General features: G+C 46.8%; 1 protein-coding gene across 1 annotated transcript in view; it reads left to right on the top strand.

Moving 5' to 3' along the window:
• LOC135451530 (alpha-2-macroglobulin-like protein 1) overlaps window positions 1-19,381 on the top strand; it is a 36,278-nt gene that overhangs the window by 7,267 nt on the left and 9,630 nt on the right. Inside the window, exons 3-27 of the mRNA XM_064720834.1 lie at window positions 2,917-2,961; window positions 3,302-3,446; window positions 4,105-4,157; window positions 4,469-4,489; window positions 4,907-5,066; window positions 5,642-5,726; window positions 6,115-6,226; window positions 7,518-7,626; window positions 8,155-8,264; window positions 9,049-9,213; window positions 9,505-9,729; window positions 10,622-10,685; window positions 11,129-11,274; window positions 11,845-11,991; window positions 13,200-13,373; window positions 14,378-14,483; window positions 15,035-15,143; window positions 15,238-15,463; window positions 15,681-15,807; window positions 15,948-16,069; window positions 16,243-16,294; window positions 16,611-16,694; window positions 17,183-17,359; window positions 18,582-18,663; window positions 18,761-18,917. Of these exons, the coding sequence (XP_064576904.1) occupies window positions 2,917-2,961; window positions 3,302-3,446; window positions 4,105-4,157; window positions 4,469-4,489; window positions 4,907-5,066; window positions 5,642-5,726; window positions 6,115-6,226; window positions 7,518-7,626; window positions 8,155-8,264; window positions 9,049-9,213; window positions 9,505-9,729; window positions 10,622-10,685; window positions 11,129-11,274; window positions 11,845-11,991; window positions 13,200-13,373; window positions 14,378-14,483; window positions 15,035-15,143; window positions 15,238-15,463; window positions 15,681-15,807; window positions 15,948-16,069; window positions 16,243-16,294; window positions 16,611-16,694; window positions 17,183-17,359; window positions 18,582-18,663; window positions 18,761-18,917 (3,003 nt within the window). The remainder of the gene's footprint in view (window positions 1-2,916; window positions 2,962-3,301; window positions 3,447-4,104; window positions 4,158-4,468; window positions 4,490-4,906; window positions 5,067-5,641; window positions 5,727-6,114; window positions 6,227-7,517; window positions 7,627-8,154; window positions 8,265-9,048; window positions 9,214-9,504; window positions 9,730-10,621; window positions 10,686-11,128; window positions 11,275-11,844; window positions 11,992-13,199; window positions 13,374-14,377; window positions 14,484-15,034; window positions 15,144-15,237; window positions 15,464-15,680; window positions 15,808-15,947; window positions 16,070-16,242; window positions 16,295-16,610; window positions 16,695-17,182; window positions 17,360-18,581; window positions 18,664-18,760; window positions 18,918-19,381) is intronic.

The following is a 19,381-nucleotide window of genomic DNA, read 5'->3' as shown; positions in this document are numbered from 1 at the left end:
AGCTTGAGCTGCAGGCTGAAACGTAACAGGAGCCAGTGACAACATGGCACCATGCATTGGGTCTGCTGTCCCCTGCTCTGTATCCCCAGAATCAGAAGCATTGGGATCACAGCTACAGGTTTGGGGACAGGCAGTGGGTGTGTCCCCACCGTGGGAACCCGGGGAGGGGGCGGGGACAGGGAGCCAGCAAGGGGCGGGGAAACCGTGGGAACAGGGGGCGGGGACACCTGGTGACATCACGTCAGCAGACGCCCCCTGGGAGGAGTAGAGGGGCGGAGCTGAGGGTACTGCAGGAAAGGCGGGGGGAGAGGGGCAGGTGTCACGAGGAACAGGAGGAGAGGGGGATGAGGCAGGAATTTTGGGATACTTAAGAGGATTTTGGGAAGAAGAAGACCAGGTTTGGGAAGATGCCACGTGGCATCCACCATCTTGTGCACCCCCTAGGGACTGGGGGCCATTTTGGACATCACTGCTCTCCGGAAAGCTAACATGTGCTCTGGGTTTTAGAGGAGGGGATACAGGGGATTGGGAAAGACACGCAGCCTGGCCAGGGCTTTGTGAACAAAACAACTCAGGTATTCTTGCACACTCTGGGAGCCGACTTCCCAATGAGTTTGCACTCTTTAAAATACCAAGTTTTGGGGAAAGAGGTTTAGGGGTTTTAGAGGGAGAGGGAGGAACAGGGAGAGCAGAGGTACATGGCTTTACATTTGGCTTTTTCTCCATTTCTTTTTGTTTGAGCAATGCTGTTCGAATTTGTAAATTCCAGAACACAAATTTAGCTGAGGGTGATTTCCCAGATTGTCCTAAGGTTATCAATTCATTCCCAACATTATCCCAGAATTGAATATTGTGGATTTCTTCAGGGGAAATGTTTGGGAACTGCAGAAAAAGCCATCTTATAAACTGTTTCAATTTTCCTTTAGAGAATTTCACATTACTCTTGATTAAAATGGTAACAATATTATAATACACTCCCCTTTGTACAATGCTAAGTTTGGAACCCATGTTAGATGTAAAAAGCAAAGTACTTAATCCCGCCTGACCAAAAACAAAGCTAAAATCAGCTACCAATTTCTAAAAAAAACCACAGATAGAAAGCGATAACGAGCAGGCAAAAGCTTCACAATGCAGCTGTATATACTGCTTTTAAAATTCCCGGGCAGCAGCAGCAGGGCACGCCCTGCCGAACCGAGGCAGAAACAAAGCCTCCCCCGCGGTGGAATGCAGCCCCCCCGCAGAGCAGAAACAGCAGCCACTCCACGTGGCAGCCGAAACCGGGACGCTCCCCCCGCCGCCGCGTGTGCAGAGCACTCCCGACCCCGCAGGTCCCCCGGCCACGTGGAAAGAGAGCCCCCCCCCTCCCCCGCAAAGAGAAAGAGAAAGAGAAAGAGAAAGAGAAAGAGAAAGAGAAAGAGAAAGAGAAAGAGAGTCTCCTAACACGTGTCTGAGCACGCTGCTGAGCCGGGGGGGGAAGGGCAGAGAGCGATCTCGCTCCGGCGCGAGTTCTAAAAAACAGTGAAACAGGCAGCAGGAAAGCTAAAACTAGAACGCTATGAATTCTCGTCTGTGGGGCTGCGCAGCCAAAAATGCAAAGGCAAAAAGGAACAGAACTCGCGGCAGAGTCTGTTTTTGAGCTTCTGCTCTACCGAAAGCAGAGATACTCCCGTGAAATGGAAGCTGTAGGCTGGGTACAGGCAGGCAGGTCTCCACCGGAAAAGGACCTCTCTCTGGGTGCAAGAGAGGCTCCCCTTTTCTTCCTCTGGAAAATCTGCTCACTACAATGAAGCTGGGCTTTCCAGAAGGCGCCGAACAGTCCACGAAACTTTTTCTGGGAATATTCCCAAAGTCTCTAGCTGAGGGCAATGCAACCAAAGCCCTTCCAGCTGGATGCACGGCTGGCAGAAACTTCTCTGAGGAACTGCGAGTCCGTTTTCGGGCTGCGAAGTCACTTCGCCCACCCACAGGGACGCCAATATATTGGAATAGGAATCCCAATATAACCAGTTAGATGGTGCCTGGGCCAGTTCTGACCCTCGCTGCTGGGCCAAAGGCAGCACTGCGGTGTTTTACCCCAGAGATACCTTGGCTGCTGGAAAGTGCAGCGGGGCAAATCCAGGCTGTCAGGACTCCGTTTCCTCAGGAGAGAGCGCTTCTGGCGATGGTGGAGAGAAAGGGAGCGGATTCTGCTAGAAGGTTGCCAGATGTTTATTCCATGAGTACAGAGATGTCTGCACTGGGACACTGCTGCTAACAGAATGAGGCCGCATGGTCTCATTAACATTTTAAGCTCAGGACAGGGGAAGGGGAGGGGACAGGTGAGCCACCAACCAGGTGAAGGGGCAGGGTCTCAAGGGACTAGGGACACCTATCACACGACGCCTTGCTGGTATGTTAGCCTGATTGACAGGGCACACTCAGCGAGGGGCGAGGGGGAAGGGAGAAGGTAAAACAGGATATTGCAACACACCACAACATGGTGCCAACCCTTAGGAGAGAGCAAGTCCTGGTTCTGGAAAGCCAAGGAAGTCTGCTGTTACCAAAAACAAAAACCACCAAAAAAAAAAATCTTCCTCCTGCTGAGCTTGGTCTCTCTGATGCTGAGATGTCCTGTGTTTGCCTCATCAGTATCCCACCTCTTATTACTTAGGATCTGACTTTCCTATGGTTTACTTAGTTCCATAAAACTCTCTCATTTATGTTAAGTGGGAGAAGAACATGTTGGTCAGTTCACTATTAAGTTCATGAGCAAGGCAGTGACTGCTTCTGCCTCCCAAGTGGGTTACAGAGTCATACGGAAGAATTTGGACTCTGAAGTTTGGGGATTTTTTAACAGTGAGATGATGTCTTATATATGTGATAAGATGCAAAGTTTCTGATGATTTTTTTTCCATTTCCTTGTGTCAATCAACCTAGGTGCCAGACTTCATGTTAATTCCTGCAGGAGATTCCGAGACAGAGGTAGGACATGTCTCTTGTCTGCCTCTCCTCTTACAAATTAGAGGGCTTCAGCCTCTCCTGTGCCTGAGTCATGTTAATGTTGGAGATACAGGGTGGGAAAGACAGTAAAGAAGAAAAATAAATGTGCAAAGGGGCAAACATGACAAGCAGAAGGGCAAAGAAAAGGGAATGAAGAAGCTGGACAAAAGAAAGAAGACTATGACTGGGGAAAGGAAAGACTTTAATCAGAGTAGATGAAAGGAGGAGGGGGACGTTGGAGATTTTGGAAGGACAAGTGCCTCTGGTTTGCTTTCAAGCTCTTTGTAGTCTGAGGTAATTTGTGGTTTTTTTAACCTGACAGTCAGAGGAGGTGGCTTCTCTGCATGTCCTGATCCACAGTGGAGACAATGTGCTCCTTGACGGTAACAAAAAAGTTCTGATCAAGCCCCAGAAGAATATAATTCTGATAGAGACAGACAAGGACTTATACAAACCTGGAGAAACAGGTAAGGCAAGAAGGCAGCATATTGAAAAGGGGAGGGAAGGGTCAAGATAGCAGCCACACCTGGAGGGAAGATTTCACCAAGTGCAGCAAGCTAAGGTTGTTGGAGATGGAAGGAAGCAGATCTCTATTATCCAGTGTTTCTAGGAACAGTCTGAGGCAGGATGCTCCCCTCCAAGGTGTGCTACACCAAATTCCCAACCTGCTGTTCCTGGGTGTTGTTTTGGTGCCATATCTCTAGTGAGACCTAAAGGGAAAGCTAGGACTGTCCAGGACACTGGGCAGCCTTGAAGACTGTTGCTCATATTTGAGTAAAACCTAGAGGGTCAGTTCCAAACTGTAGAATTACAGAGTCCCCACATTCTTCACAATATGAACGGACTGCAGACGGACTCCTCTATAGACAAGCCCACTGTTTACCCCAATTTGTAATGTCTCTAGGTAAAGGCAGTGGGGTTCTGCAGCACTCAGCTGTGTATAAACCTCCCAGACAAAACCCTCTGGGGTGGGAGGTTCTGGGGAGGGCTGGTTGGGAAAAGACCTGACCATCTCTGAGGTAAACAGAGAGACATGAATACTGGAGCATAGAAAAGGAGAAGCAAGTTTGTGCAAGGACATGGTGCAGCCAGAATACTTTACTATGTTTTTCTTCATTTCTACAGTGAAATTTAGAATTGTGAACCTTGATGAGAACCTTAAGGTCATTAAAAATGAGGTGAGTATCACTTTGTGCTTTTCTAGAAGTAGGAGCTTCAGCATGAGACGTTGAGAGGCTCATGAACAAGATATCGCCTTTCATGCCTGTTAAGCCATAAGAACAAATTATCTTAGGAGGAAACCACTCATCCACTGGTCCCTTGAAGAAAGACAGGTGTAAGCTGGCACAGGGGGAGGAGGAGATGTACTGTGGGGTCTGGATGGGGCAGGAATTTCTGCTCAGGGACCCATGTCAGGCAGAGTTCTTTATACTGGTTCACATGGATGCTGTTTTACAAAACTGAGATTGTGTTTCTCTTGTTTTTACAGTATTCCCAGATATGGCTGCTGGTAAGTGACAAAGAAGTGATCTAAGGGATATATCTGTCTCTTCTACTGTGATCCTTCACCCCCAGAGTTGTGCCACAAATGTAACTTCATGAAGTTATGGTTACAGTTCAGGTTCAGCTGAAGGTTTTTCTGTGTGGTCAGCTTCTATGTGGTCAGCACAACTGCCTCCTCTTTCCTGTAGCGTTATGATGTTGCCATTTCCCAGTAGCTTTACTGTTCTTGCCAGCCTCTGTAATTCCTAAGTTTACTAAAATAGTACTGGAGGGAAGCAAAGGTATCTCTCCTGACAATCTAGAGTCCTCCTTACTGGGTCAAGTTCAAGCCCTTGTAGTGCCTTCTTGTGCCTGAGTGTGGCTGGACCTGCCAGGTACACGTGCCCAGTGTGACTTGTGGCTCTGCGTGTCCTTTCCCAAACAGGATCCTCAATACAACCGTATTGCTGAGTGGCTGAATGTAAAGTCAAATCACGGCATTGTGGATCTGTCCTTCCCCCTGGCGTCTGAAGCATCCCTTGGGAATTATACCATCTCAGTGCAGCAGAACACAACTTATAAAAAATTCAGTGTTGAGGAATATGGTGAGACTCCAACATCAGAGGGGCGGGAAAAGCAGTGTAGGTGGGTGGCTGGAGGAGAGAGCAGAGTGTCCATCCCACCTTTTGCCTTGAGAGAACAACAGAATGGACACAAGGATAGATGGGTCTGTGTGCACATCTCACATGGGGCTGGAGGCTCTGCAGCTATGCAGGGTACAAAGGAGAGGCCATGGGGTGACATCTCACTTTACCTGCATCTGGGCCCCGTAATGAGCACGTTTTGCTGAGCTAGGTGTGTCATCCACTCCAGTCAGCTCCTGTAACAGGAAGTGGAATCATGCCTTGGTTGCATTAATTGGCATTGGTAAAGACAAAACCTTGTGCCCTGTGCCTTGCCTGAGCTGGAGTAGAAAGCAGTCCCATGTGCAATTGCAGCAGCAAGTACAGGGTGGTGTGGCTGGAGGGAGTAACTCGACTGCCCCATGGTGCTGAAGAACTGGGGATGTCACTGTCTTTCCCTCATCTGAACTGCAGCTATAGCTTCTCTCAGTGTCCATACTCATCCATACCATCCATTGGTTTTTTCCTCCATCCTTATCCTACTCTCTTCCATACAGTGCTGAAAAAATTTGAGGTGGAAATTGAGCACCCTCCATATATCACTACATCAGATGAGGCATTTCAGCTGGTTGTCTGTGGCAAGTGAGTACATGATGCCATTGTGATCTCTGCCCTTTGACTCCACTGTCACCTCCAGATTGCTCAAGAAAAAGAAGTGCTCTTCCACTTGTCAGTAGGATCTTTTTGCATTACCCTGTGTCTTGGGGAGACAGATCACACTCTGGAATGGGCTCCTTGTCACACCTGGTCACTTATTGTGAGGCTGAAGGACACTAAAGATGCTGGGTGTAGTGGGTGGAGAGGGATGCAAAATGATTTTAAAGGATGAGCTAAAGTTCCTGAGCAAACAAGGTACAAAGCAAAGCTCTCTGGGCTCCACTTCCCCTGAGGATGGAAGGTGTCCTGTACCAATATTTCTGCTGACAGTCAGCAGACTGTCTTTGGTGAATGTTTCTCTCTTTTGACATAGGTATACTTATGGGAAGCCTGTTCAAGGGAAAGCAGAAATCACTGTTATGACCGACTCCCAGGAAAGGAAAGGCAATTCTACAAGTTCAGCTATTCAGAAGCAAAACAGCTGGGTAGGTGAACAAATAGGAGATCAAAAAGTGTCTGGAAATGTGTTTCTGCCCCCTTCACCTGCCGCAATGCACCTCAGATGGGCACCAACCTGTTCAGTCTGGTGTCTTCCCAGTTGCTGGACATGATCAGACCACTGATTCCTCTTCCCATAACCCTGTGCTTGAATTACTGCTCTAGCTGTGCATTCCTGACTCCGTGCTTTGGGAGAAAGTGTAAGCCATGGGAAGCAGTGGTGCCTGGGACCTTTTCCAAGGGTCTGTATCACATTGTGTGCAATCAGATCACCCCACCTCGTGGGGCTATTCAGATCCCTGAATAGCCTACCAATAACCTACCAGGGCCTATTCAGCCCTGTGACCACGCACACCAATAATCAGGCTATCAGAGCATCACATGGACTGTGGATCCATGCCCTGTTTCTTGCTCTACCCCTGCACAATGAGTCATCTAAAGCTTGCTAGTGTCTGGTCTGAAATTATGTCCATTGCTGGTTACATTTTCTTCTCATCTGTGTCCATTATTTTTTGTGGTTATACTTCGCATTTGTTTTTTTCCCACGGGTTTCAGATGCACGGATTTTGGCCTGAAAGTCACAGGAAAATATTTTTAAATGTCAGACCAGCCAGCAATGAGCCAGAATAGAAAAATCTAGCTGGATCTCTGCATTTTTTAAAATGCACTCCAGCTGGAATGCTGTGCAGTCTTAGCTGTGCAAAACATCAGCTGAATGCCAGCTCCACATGGCATGTAAGAGGCCCTGAAAGGTTCTGAGGAGCACTTCTCAGGCATGGCTAGAAACACTGGCTATACCCAGGCTCTGCCTCAACGATTGGCAAAGCTCTTGCCATCTGTACCTGGCAGGATGCCTGTGTTTCATATGGCCATGTCACAGGAATGGTCATGTCTGGAAAGCCACACTGTCAGGCTTTATTCATCAGGGCCATAGCATTTCAGGGAGACCTTTAGCTCACATAATGAAATTCATGCTCTCTCAGCTACAGGATTTGGGCTGAATTCAGTCTTCTGAGATTCTCTCAGGAGAATTAACCCTTATGTGATTTGCCTTAAGTACTTTATTTTTTTGCTACTTTTTTGTGATTGTTTAATCCAAGCATATTGATTTCTTTTTTGCCTAAGGTATCCATTGATGGGTTTCTGCAGTTAGGATTTGGGAGCTTTCCTCTGTTCCAAAAATATCAGGAAATACTTCTTTAGGATTGCCTGGCATCTATGGAACAGTTTGTCTTCCTCCACACCACACTCATTCTCTCTGTTCTCCTCTCTGTGTAGACAAATAAGGATGGCTGCGCTACTTTCACAATAAGGACAGAAGCTCTGGAAATAAATGAGGCTGACAGCTACATAATTGCAAAAGGAAAAGTGGTGGAAAATGGAACAGGTACTGGATAATATGTGGAGCATTCTCTTCTTCACAGACAACATTTTTGGCTTTGGTCTTTATGTGGCAGTGGAATTTCTTTTGAAAAAGTAACTTGAAGGTTCCCATGTCTTCTGTTATGGCAATAGTCTCTATTCTAGTACCTCTTCCATCTGTTTTTACCAGATTTCCAAATCCTTCCACCATTCACCTCCCTTCATATGTGTGTAACTTCATAGTGATTGCCTGGACACCAGGGTGTTCCTCAGCCAGTTGCAAAGTCCTAGACTGTTTAAACAGTCATCTAGTTTCCCTTCATCTTCAAAAAACACAAACAAATAAACATGTAAATAGATACTTATAGCCTATAATGCATCGTGTCATGAAGCATTATGGAATGCTTGATGGAATAATATCCTAGAAGAATGTATTTTCTCTCCTAAATTTAGAGCTTGTAGATGTTGTAGGTAGTGTTGAAGTACGTTTTTTACTTCTGCTTCCCTAAGAGCACTGCTTCAGATTCAACAGATTTTTCATTTCCCCCCCCAGGAGCCCATTCTGAGGAAACGGCTCAAATTTCTGTGGCATGGATAAAGAAAGCTGTACAGTTTATCAACCTCCATCCATTCTACAAACGAGGGATACCATACACAGGGAAGGTAACATTCATGGATCCCTTCTCTGCTCAGAATGCATCACAGATAAAACCTTTTGTGGGAAGAAAGGAACAGCCTCCAGCAAAGTCAGCGCTGCTCTGCTGGCACCTAGAAACTAGGAGTGAAGCCTTGTGTAGAAGAAATTTTTTTCTCCCCATCCTAACATAGTGTATTTCCTGGACTGGATTTCTGGGGCCAGCTGCAGTTTCTGGAGGCTTCCCCAGGAGCATCTCCTGAAACTAATCTGTGCATATGGGATGGGGGTGCGTCAGCAGGCACATAACATTCCCTTTGGATGAAAACTCATGGTAACTTGGCAGAAATCTCTAAAGCCTTGCACATGAGTTCACTGGCACTCATTTCTGACTCGGGTCACCTGGGTGATGCTAGGAATGCTGTCCTGGGACTAGAAACACTTTCACCTGGGCTGGTACTGACCCCAACACAGAGGGCAAGGAACAGCAAGACTTAAGTTGTTGGGGACAAATCTCTTTCTGATCATCAAAGATCCTCTAGCATTGTCCAAGAAACACCTCAGGGTCTGAAGAGTTCATCTTTTCCCCCAATAGAGGTGTCTCATTTGCCTGTATTACTGTTTTGTTCCAGTCCTGAACAGTTTCAAATTGTTGGTTTCATGTATTTATTGGACTTTTATTTGGATCCTTCCAACTGGTCTGAAAGCTAGAAGGGCTGAGGGAACCAAGTGATAGAAGCAATTAAAATGAAGCACTGTCAGTGCCTCAGAGTCTGGCACAAGAGGGTATTAACATCCCCCCCTTCCCTCCAGATGATCTTCCACAGTGAAGACTCTCTCCTCAGTTATCAAACAATCCATCTAATAGTTAATGTCAATGATGAGGAGACACAGCTGTCACTCCTCACAGATGATATGGGGGAAGCTCACTTCACACTGGATACCACCAGTTGGAACAGCACGATGGTTTCTCTGAGGGTGAGTATCAGCCACTGAAAATCTTTTGTCTGGTGTGGGGTGTGTCCCATGAAAAGATAAGAGGAAAAATGAGATTGTGGTCAAATCTACTAGGCTTGGATTTTTGCTAAAACTTTATAAGAAGAAATCTTGTAAGAGACTTTAAAATGATGTTTCAACAAATTATTTTAGGCATACAGATGTGCAGTCTGCCATCAGCTCAGGTGATAACAGAGTTTCGGCAGGTGTACAAGTTCCCTTGCATCACTTGATACTAACTGTGTTGCCACCTTGTGTTTATGTGCTCGGAAGGGTACCCACCGCCCTCCAAGTGACAACAGTTCATTTTCTGCTGGAATTGAAGAAGAGGACTTTCATTGGCTGAAACCTTTCTACTCTGAGAGCAACAGCTTCCTGGAGATCAAGGCCAAGGGTTACATGATGTCCTGTGATCGAGAGCAGGAAGTGCATGTGGATTATATCCTTTCCCAAAATAAACTCAGCTCTGAAGAAGACCACATTGATTTCTACTACTTGGTGAGCACAGAAGACAGCTGATTCTCAGGGCAAGGTTATGCTTACTGGCATTTTACCCTTTTCTCACAGCAAAGAGATACTCAAAGGAAAGATAAAGCTACTCCTAGATAGTCAGCTTGTGACTTCTGTTCTGCCCAAACCTGTGCCTACTTTCCAGTTCCTGGACTTGCTCCTAGCCCCCAGCTGCATTGCTTTGTTATCCATGTCTTGACTTAAGCTTGGGTGATAGATGCCTGCCATTTGCCCCTCTTTCTCTTATGTCCACATGGATGGCATTGGCTGGCTAGCCCGAACTCTGCCCAGAAGGTGAGCCCCGGATGTCTGTCTGTGTCTGGGGCAATCTGTCTGAGAACTAGGAGGCAATCTCTGGGGCAGCTGACATTCCCTCGCCTGTATCTTTGCAGGGAAAAGCTTGAGAGGCCCTTGCACAGGGCCTTGATGCACAGCAGAGGTATGCAATAGAGTTTTCATGAAGTCCCCTTTGAAGAAAGTGAGTCAAAGCAAAGGTGTGACTAAGGCCTAGCTGAGAGGTTATGACTGTCTTGGTTACTGGACTGGACTCACTTGTACAATCAGAAAGTACTGGATACTAGTAATGCAAAGATCAGAGTTCACAGGGTCTTAAGAGCAGAGCTTCATAGCCCATAGCTTCAGAAGTACTTGGCTTTGCAAGCAGCCTCACCTTCTCATGGCCTAACCAACACCTCTCAAGTCCTACCCAGTTATACCATCAGCATCTCTGCTGCAGAGATGGAAATGGAAATCATGTCCTGCCAGAGGAACTTCTGGGGCAACATTTGTCAGATGCCATTCTCTCTTCCTGTGTTCTTTTCACACTCTCCTCATGCTCTTGGAATTCAGGCCCTTGAGTGGTGCTTCTCTTTTTCTTCAGGTGATAGCAAAAGGCAAGATCCTTTTCAGCAGAAAGAAGAAGGTGCCAATTACCCTTCATGAGAGTGAGTAAAAACATGAGAAGTGTCTTGTAACACACTCCAGAAAACTGACCACTCTCCAGTGACTCTGTCTGCAGGTGTTATTCTTATCCACAGGTGGGAAATATTGAACTGAGTTCTTAGTGGTGATCCTTCCCCTAAGACCAACACAACCTCCTCTCAATTCAGGGTCTTTCTAGGCAACTGCTCCTTCTGTCTTGTCTAATTGAAATAACATCCAATCTTATGACTTTGCTGCTAACTTGTAACTTTGAAGAAGACATGAGTCAAAGAAATGGCTGGTATGCTTGGTTTATTGCTAATTTGTGACATTGTCTGTGTGGGGTGTTCTCATCTGCAAGGTAGAAATTATTAAGTCCCTCTTTTGATTCTTAATGCGTGTCCTACTCCAGTGAGTTGATTTGTTTGGATGTTGTCCCTCTCTTCCTCGCTGCTGCCTATTGCAGATCTGCAGGGCTCCTTCTCATTGACTCTGCCTGTTGGCAATGACTTCCTGCCCAACATCAAGCTTCTGGTGTATGCCATCTTCTCAGACGGAGAGGTGGTGGCTGATATGGAGCAGTTTGATGTAGAAATGTGCTTTAACCATCAGGTGAGCAGAAATCACACAAGGACTGTGATAGTATTGCTGATGTGCTCTGATCTGCTGTAGTTCCTGGTCCTGTTTTATCCTCATCCAAATGGTGTAAGCTGGATATATGCAAAACCAGATGCCCAAGTATTTTGGGTGGGAAACAAGACAGGTAACCTCCTTCTCCCTGAATTCCTAGTTCTGCTCTCCAGAACACAAACTGGCAAGCTTTGCCCAAGGAGTAAACCAGCTTCCCTTGAACTCTTTTCCCCCCCCATTCCTGTTAGTGACTTGGGAACACACTGTCCCTCATACGCTCCCTAACACAGAAGAGAAACCTGTCTGCTTAGCTCCCTGCGGTAGTTCTGGATCAGAGGGTGGTGGATGTGTGGTGGTAGAGGCATTCTGCCTAGGGCTATGTGCACTGCAGCCCCTTTAACCTTCTCTATGGATTTTCAGGATGGCTTGACTCAGCACTTCATCCCCCTTCCCTACCTTATTCAAAGTCTTTCCCTCTGCAACCCAGACATATAAGAGTCAGAGGGTCCCACTCTCCAAGGCTAAGCCCCCAGACCTTGTCTTCTCTTGCAGGTGGCACTGAAATTCTCACACAAGGAGAAGGTCCCAGGCTCACAAGTCAGGCTGAACCTCATGGCTGCTCCAGGCTCCTTGTGCTCTGTGCGGGCTGTCGACAAGAGCGTCCTTCTGAAGAGGAACCAAATCCTAACAGCAGACAGCGTGAGTGCAGCCTGCCCTGTCCAACCCCCTAACGTCTGCCTGCCTTCTGCCTCCATGCATGGGCGGCAGGGAGCCCACAGGACATCCCAGGACAGCTGCAGTGCTGGGTGGCTGCCCTGCCATGCCCCTTCTTTGCCCTCTCCTGAGCATTTATGGTGTGATTGTGTTTCTCATCCTCAGCTCTGTGCTGTGAGCCTCTGCCTGAAGGGAGGTGGATGCTACATGGTGCTGCAGGGGAGGCAGGGAGAGCCACTTCAAGGAGATGCTGGTGCTTTCTGCTTGGAGGGAGAGTGCTTAGCAGCCTCCCTCACATCCACATCTCTGCTCTACCATCTTCCACCAAACTGTGATTTTAAGCCTTTAAAATGGAATTTTGCCCTGGCAGGGTCCTCCTATCCCTCTGCCCCAACCACTGCTGAGTTAAAACCATAAACAGAACAGTGTTTTGGAGCAGTTCTTTAGAAAACAGTCGCTAGATGGGAGCACCCAGAGCACACAGTGGCTGGTGAAAAGTGGTCAGTATTTTGTCAGCACCCAGGTGGATTCTGAGAATCAGAAGGGTTGGAGGCACCTGCCTTAAAGCAGCTGTGTCTTCCAGAGGAATTAATTTAAAACTTGGAGTAAAAGAACTGCGAAACCTGAAAATCCTAATATAAATCCACAATGTGTACCAGAGATAAAACAGGTACATGCCTCATGCAAAGTAGTAAGTTAAATTATAGCAGTACAGTGTGTTACAAAGAAGCCCCACCAAATCCAGGGGGATGCGCTACACCAGTTTATAGAGCCCACAGTGTGATCTGGTGTCCATTTCATAGGGATGCTGTCCTAGTGCAGAGCACTTGCATCATCTGCTGACAGGTATTTAAAGTAATAATCTTTAAATATGTAGATCAGATGTGCCAATGCCTTGTATTTAAACTGAAGCATTTTTATCCTAATTTTGCACCCTAGTGTTGAAAGGCTTTAACTGTCTTGCAGCCTAAAAGCTGCTTGTCTACAACCACTGCTTGGAATTATGTCCTTTAGTATATATTATCCTATATATGTCCTTTATATTATGTCCTTTAGTGTAAGCCGGGTCAGTGCCAACTTCCTCAACTGCAAAGCTCTTCAGTATGGAATAGAAGGCTACAACCCAAAAGTTTGACCCATACATGTGGTTGTTGGCCAGCTCTGTTTGAAGACCTGTGTTTTTTCCATTGCAGTTGTATGATAAAATCTTCAAAAACAGCTTCACGTTTGGAGGACGAGGCTTTCCTTACCGCCTGGAAGACTTTGAGGCATACCCTTGCCTGCCCCAGCAGCCCAGACCCCACAAAAAGGCTAGGATGGGTGCACCGTGGTACCAAAGTGAGGCTGATGTCTATAACCTGTTTAAGGTGAGTGCCGGCACCTCCTCTAAACTTTCCCAACTTTGCCCTAGTGAGTTCCAGTATGCTGTCCTGAATGCCTACAAGAAGTCATCTGTTCCATGTTGTCCACCATAGCCAAACTCATTTGGGGACTATGGGGAAAGCTGAGTAAGCACAGTACAAACCACCTGATAGGAAGAAGATAATGTAAAAATGAACAAATTTACTTCAGGGTCCCATAACTACAAAGGAGGGGTGGTAAGAATACAGGAGTAACACCTGGGCACCTCACCATATTCTGACCAATCACCACTTGGCTATTATTGTATTTACAAACTGCTTTACTCTGTGTTTCATTGAGCATCTCCTTACTTATCCTCAAGCAGTTCAAATAAAAGGAAGTCTTTCACAGTTTGGCTTTATAGCTAACTGTCAAGACAAACAAAGAAATAAACTGATATGCTAACAAGCATGATAGCCAGAGAAGTGTTAACATGTCTGCTAACTGAAATGCAAGAGTGCTGAGTGCTGCTTCTGGCAGAATGCTCTTTAATGAAATATATGCAAAATATATGAGTTGAAGCGCCTCAAAATAGGAGAAGAGGGTAACAACACACTGAAAACAACCCAAAATGTCTGAATTGCATGGGTTTCTTAATTTGACAGAACTCTACCACACAAATACAGAACCTGATTGCCTTCAAAAGGCATGTTATTGTGCTGTCTCCTAGATGATTATTCCTTAGACTGTGTGTCATTGCTAGGGTTGGGCACATGAAGTGCATATCTAGTTGAAATCTGCTTGTACGAGAAGAAATAGTTGCTCCCAGTATTCCTCAGAAACTGGTTTCCATTCCTCATGCACTGGTCAGAGTCTGAGCCACAAAGTTATGCATATAAAGAAGTAGCATTTAAAAATGTTTCACCACTGGCCACCAGCCCCCATTTGATACCCATGATCACGAGATAATTTCAACATTCCTTATTCCTTTTTATTTATCAGTGATTTACTGTCTGTACTATTTTCCCAGAAACTGCGCATGAAAATATTTACCAACACTAGAATCAAGAAACCGGTTTCCTGTGTGCTTCCAGAGTTTCATAAAAAGATATCTCTAAGAAAACACCCTCTTCTTGGTAAGGAAAAGACATGTCCAACTTCTTTAGTGAAGGGTCTTCCCTCTCCCAGTTCTGTCCAGCCTGCAGCTGAGACAACTGAGCCCCATCCTGCTGTGTTTCTTGTTTGTGTATAACAGCAACAAAGCTTGTGTCCATTTCAATGGACCTGATTTACTAATCACAGGTAGAAGCTCAAATCTCCAGCTTTTTTGGTGTCCCTGTGTTCACTGTTTTTCATACAGAATGTAGTGTGCTTTCTACCAGCACTTTCACAGATTATTTAAAGGAGTGTGACTCCATTTCAGCGTGATGTCTCCTGCTGGATCCAGACCAAATTTGGATCTGCCAGACTGAGCCTTGGGCTAAACTCTATCCAGCCCTGTCTCCCTAAAGCTCTGTTCCCCAAATATACCCACACTGTGTCAGATTCTCATTGAAACACCAGCCCTGTCCACTCACATTCTGTGTCACAAAACATTTGTGGTTTGTTAGATTGCCTGTGAATGAAGAGCTAGTTTCACCTGTAGTTATATGTGCTGTTTTCTGAGGTATCACTTGCTCCCTACCAGGCAGGCAAGCTACCCATGCTGATTCTAAACCACACTCTGATGACAAGGAGAAGCCAAAACCACGGACGCTTTTCCCAGAGACCTGGATTTGGGATTTGGTGTCTGTCGGGTAGGTAACAGCCTCTGCCATCCTTCTCCAGGGACACTCCTGGAGTATTCTGACTGCTTCTAAGCATGTGCTCCTCTTCTGCTTCCTGCTGCAGGGATGACGGACGAGCGTCTCTCCAAGTCGCTGTACCTGACACCATCACAGAATGGAATGCCAACACCTTCTGTGTTGCCGATATTGGCTTTGGTTTCTCGCCTCTTACCTCTCTTAGGGTCTTCCAGCCATTCTTTGTGGATGTATCACTGCCATACTCTGTGATCCAAGGAGAGACTTTCAAGCTAAAAGCCACTGTCTTCAACTACCTCAAGGACTGTATCCAGGTGAGTCCCTCCAAGCGAGTTTCCCCAATTACATGGCCTCTGTCAGAACAAAATCTTGAGCTCAAAGACAAACTCTGAGCTCCTCAGGAGCCCTTGATGCTGGTATCTGGGAGACAAAGGATAACCTCGTACTTTTTCACCCAGGTATTTGCTGCTTGGTGCAGTGCCTGTTACTAACACTAACCCAATGTGTGTCTGTACATCCAACCATGCTCAGGTCCACACCACTCTCACAGAGACCCCAGAACTGAAGGTGGATGCCTGTCCAAGCTGCCAGTTCACCAGCTGCCTGTGTGCCAACGAAGCAAAAACCTTTGTGTGGAACGTGAGGGCGACCAAGCTGGGTGAGGCTGGGCAGAGGGATGCGTGGCAGCTCCTGGGAGGAGAGGTGGAGTTTTCCCACGTCTGCATGTCTGGATCTAATGCTTGTACATACAGCAGCCAGCTGGAAGTGCTCAGCAATGTGTCCCTGTGCTCCCTGCAGGCAGAGTGAACATCACTGTGAGCAGCGTGGCAGAAGAGTCACACAGTCTGTGTGCTAACAAGATTGCTGTGACACCTTTGCAAGGAGGGAGAGACGCGGTGATAAAATCTCTGCTTGTGAAGGTTGGTCACATCTCAGGGTGGAGAACCCCTGGCAACAGGGTTTGTCCCCTGGGGCAGTCAGCAAGATGCTAACAGGAAGTTTAGCCCCTTCTTGGACATCAGACCAACTTGCTAAGGCAGAGTGACTTCCTTTCCTGTCCTCCCTATCTGAACTACTCTTTCTCCATCTGCAGCCAGGAGGTGTCCTACAAGAGAAGACCCAAAATGCCTTTCTCTGTCCTGCAGGTAGGGGACAAAAATTCCTGACTGCCATTGATCATGACACCAGGATGGAGGGGACAGGGCTACTGCAAATACCCAGAGGTGGGAGGGAATTAATCAGAGAGCAAGCACTGGTGGCACCCTCCTGCCTGGGAGAACAACCACTATAATTTATCCTTGTCAATCTTTTACCTGGCAAAATTTCCTGCATTGAGGCATGTGTTTGCAAGTCTTGGCTCCTGTGACTGAATGTCACATTACGCTTCACCTGGGTCTCCTTGGATGTTTCACTTGTATGAATGGCTTCTTCCATGGGATAAATGGGTTCTGCCTTCCTCAGATAACACCATCTCTGAAGAGTTCTCCCTGACTCTGCCTGCAGAAGTGCTGGAGGGATCTGCCCGAGTCACGTTCTCTGTGATTGGTGAGAAAGGCTTTTCCTGCTCTTGGGTCTGTAGTGAAAAAAACTTGCATAAAGCTTTGGCCTTATTGATGCATTGACCCAGCTCCTAATGAGATAACTTGTAAGGGGTGTGACATTGGCCTCAGAAATATTGATCAAGTAATCCTTTCTAATATTTAAGTGAACCAAAACAATTCTTGCATATTTCCACCGACTTTGTCTTTGCAATTCCTTTCCCATCTTGATACCCACTCAGGAATGACAGCTCTCTTTACCTTTCTTCAGACCCCCTCAAGCTTCCTTTCCTCCTCCCAGAACCATGATGGCTTTCCTTTCTGTGCTGGCCTAATGTAGGAAGGGTCACCAGAAATCTCAATCATGTCTCTTCAGGCAGGGACTGGCTCTTTTCTAGGATCCCAGCAGAGCCTAGGGAAGGCAGCAGTCTTTTTGCTTCACACTGCTCAGTGTCTGTGCTTTTCTTTTCTCATGTCTCTCCTCTCAAATGTAAGGTGACATCATGGGTCCAGCACTCCAAAATTTAGACCAGCTGTTAGACATGCCCTTTGGCTGTGGTGAACAGAACATGGTCAAGTTTGCACCAAACATCTTCATTCTCCAGTACCTGAACAAGACTAAACAACTGGACCCAGAAATTAAGGCTACAGCACTGATATTTCTGACAATGGGTAAGCATTGTCCTTCTTCCTTCTGCTGCAAAACGAAGCTGCTAGAAATCAAGAGTGTGGGGCATAGATGTGGTGGGGAGCTGAAGGGCAGGAGTGGGAGTGACTGCCAGAGCTGTGACAAAGGAAGGCATCACAGAGAAAAGGGAAATGTCTCATGGAAAGAAAAGTTTCTGAAGAAAGCACAACTTGTCTCTGCTGGTAATTGAGGTACTAAGTCTGCTTTTTTGAGAAAGGTGTAGGTAATTAGTGATTTCCATCATTATGTGATGCCTGTTTGTTCCCTTATCAGTCCAAAGCTCACAGAAGCACCTTGTGAAAAGATGACATCAGCTGCTATTACATGGAATAAAGAGTAGCCTTTGGGAGTAAATAGGAGTTCAGTAGCTTAATGTTTCCCTGTGTTTTAGAAAATATATTTTGGAGTCATGTAAATTCTCTCCAGTATAATCTGAATTTAATATAGTGCCTATGTTTGTGTCTCATATTGTAATGTGCCTCATATTTCAGCCTGCCAGTCTCCTTGTCTGGACAGGATTTGACTCCTTTTCTTTCCCCCTTTTTCTCTGGTACTGTAAGCATGTACTGAGATCATGTTTGTGTATTTGGGAGAGTGGGGTCTACCCAAGAGAATGGTGGTGGCAGAGAGGAAAGACAAAGGGTAAACACTAAGGCCATGAGGAGGCTGGAGGTAGACCAAACAGATGCAGACAGCATTCTGCCCTCAAGGCTCAAAGGCATGGCTTTGTTGCTTCCTGTACATCCCGTAAAAAAAGTGTTTTGTTGAGTCCCAGCAGGGCTAGGAGGAGTGCTGAAAAGCAATTAGTGTTTCATTTGTGTCCCCTCTAGGAAAAGCCTTCCTCCTCACTCCTACCACCCTTTCTGTTCACAGCAAAGCCCCTGAGGGCTCCCTGGCACATGGGGGGCCATGAGGTGGCTGAGCATGTCGCCCTTCTGCCAAACAGTGGGGCAGGAACCCACAGCACTGGCTCCAAACAGCTCCAGTAATGCAGAGCAGCCTCCTGGCCACTTCAGCAGTGCTGTGCAGCTGCCTCTGTCACACTGATGCTGTGGGGTGCAGGGGGAGCTGGGGCCGGTGCCCTTGTCTCAGCAGCTCTGACTGCAAGACTGGTGAATCCTCTTGCTGTGGAGCCATCTTCCCATGGCTGGGATACAGTTTGAGGCGCTACAGGTGCTCACAATCAGCCATGTCTTGTTGTCACAGGCTACCAGCGTCAGCTGCTCTACAAACACGACGATGGCTCCTACAGTGCCTTTGGGAAAGGTGATGAGCAGGGCAACACGTGGTGAGTGACCACAACTGCTACTGTCACCCTAAACCCGTTGTCCTTGCTGGTTCATCTCCTGGCTGTGACATGGGATTCCTCTGTGCTCTGCTCACAGGCTGACAGCTTTTGTAGCCAGGTCCTTTGGGCAGGCCAGCTCCCACATCTACATCGACAAGGACCACGTGCACAGCGCTCTGCGCTGGCTGCAGAAGCACCAGCTGCCCAGTGGCTGCTTCCAGAGCGTGGGGAAGCTCTTCAACAATGACCTGAAGGTATGGCTGCCAGACATGGGAGTGGGAGCAGGAGGAACTCATGGTGAGGCACAGGGTTGCTTCCTCAGCCTTTTCCACTGTGAGCTGTTTTTGGGATCTTTAGCTTGTCCGAGTGACCCCGAGAAAAGTTAGAAAGTCTCTTTTCCCAGCCTGGCGCTCAAAGAAGGAGTCAGAGCTTTTCATTTCTCACTCTCAAGGTTGTTTATTGTATCTTAGCTATAAAATTCTCTCTCCTGTCCAGCTGAATTCTGCTCAGCAAGACAGTCAGAAGCACTCTGCCTCCCCCGGGGCAGTGTTATGTCTTTATACTAAAAACTACGTATACAATGTTTACAATTACTTTCCAATACCTATCACCTATGTTAGACAGTGAGCTTCTTCTCTAAACCAATCTAAAAGTGCCAACATCACAGCAGAAGTTGGAGGCCAAGAAGAAGGAGAAAGGCTGGACATGCCCAGATCCC

This window comes from Zonotrichia leucophrys, chromosome 1, assembly GCF_028769735.1.
Source record: "Zonotrichia leucophrys gambelii isolate GWCS_2022_RI chromosome 1, RI_Zleu_2.0, whole genome shotgun sequence".
Taxonomy (NCBI): domain Eukaryota; kingdom Metazoa; phylum Chordata; class Aves; order Passeriformes; family Passerellidae; genus Zonotrichia; species Zonotrichia leucophrys.
The sequence above is the reverse complement of the archived record's forward strand: the minus strand, read 5'-3'. Positions and strand labels throughout refer to the sequence as shown.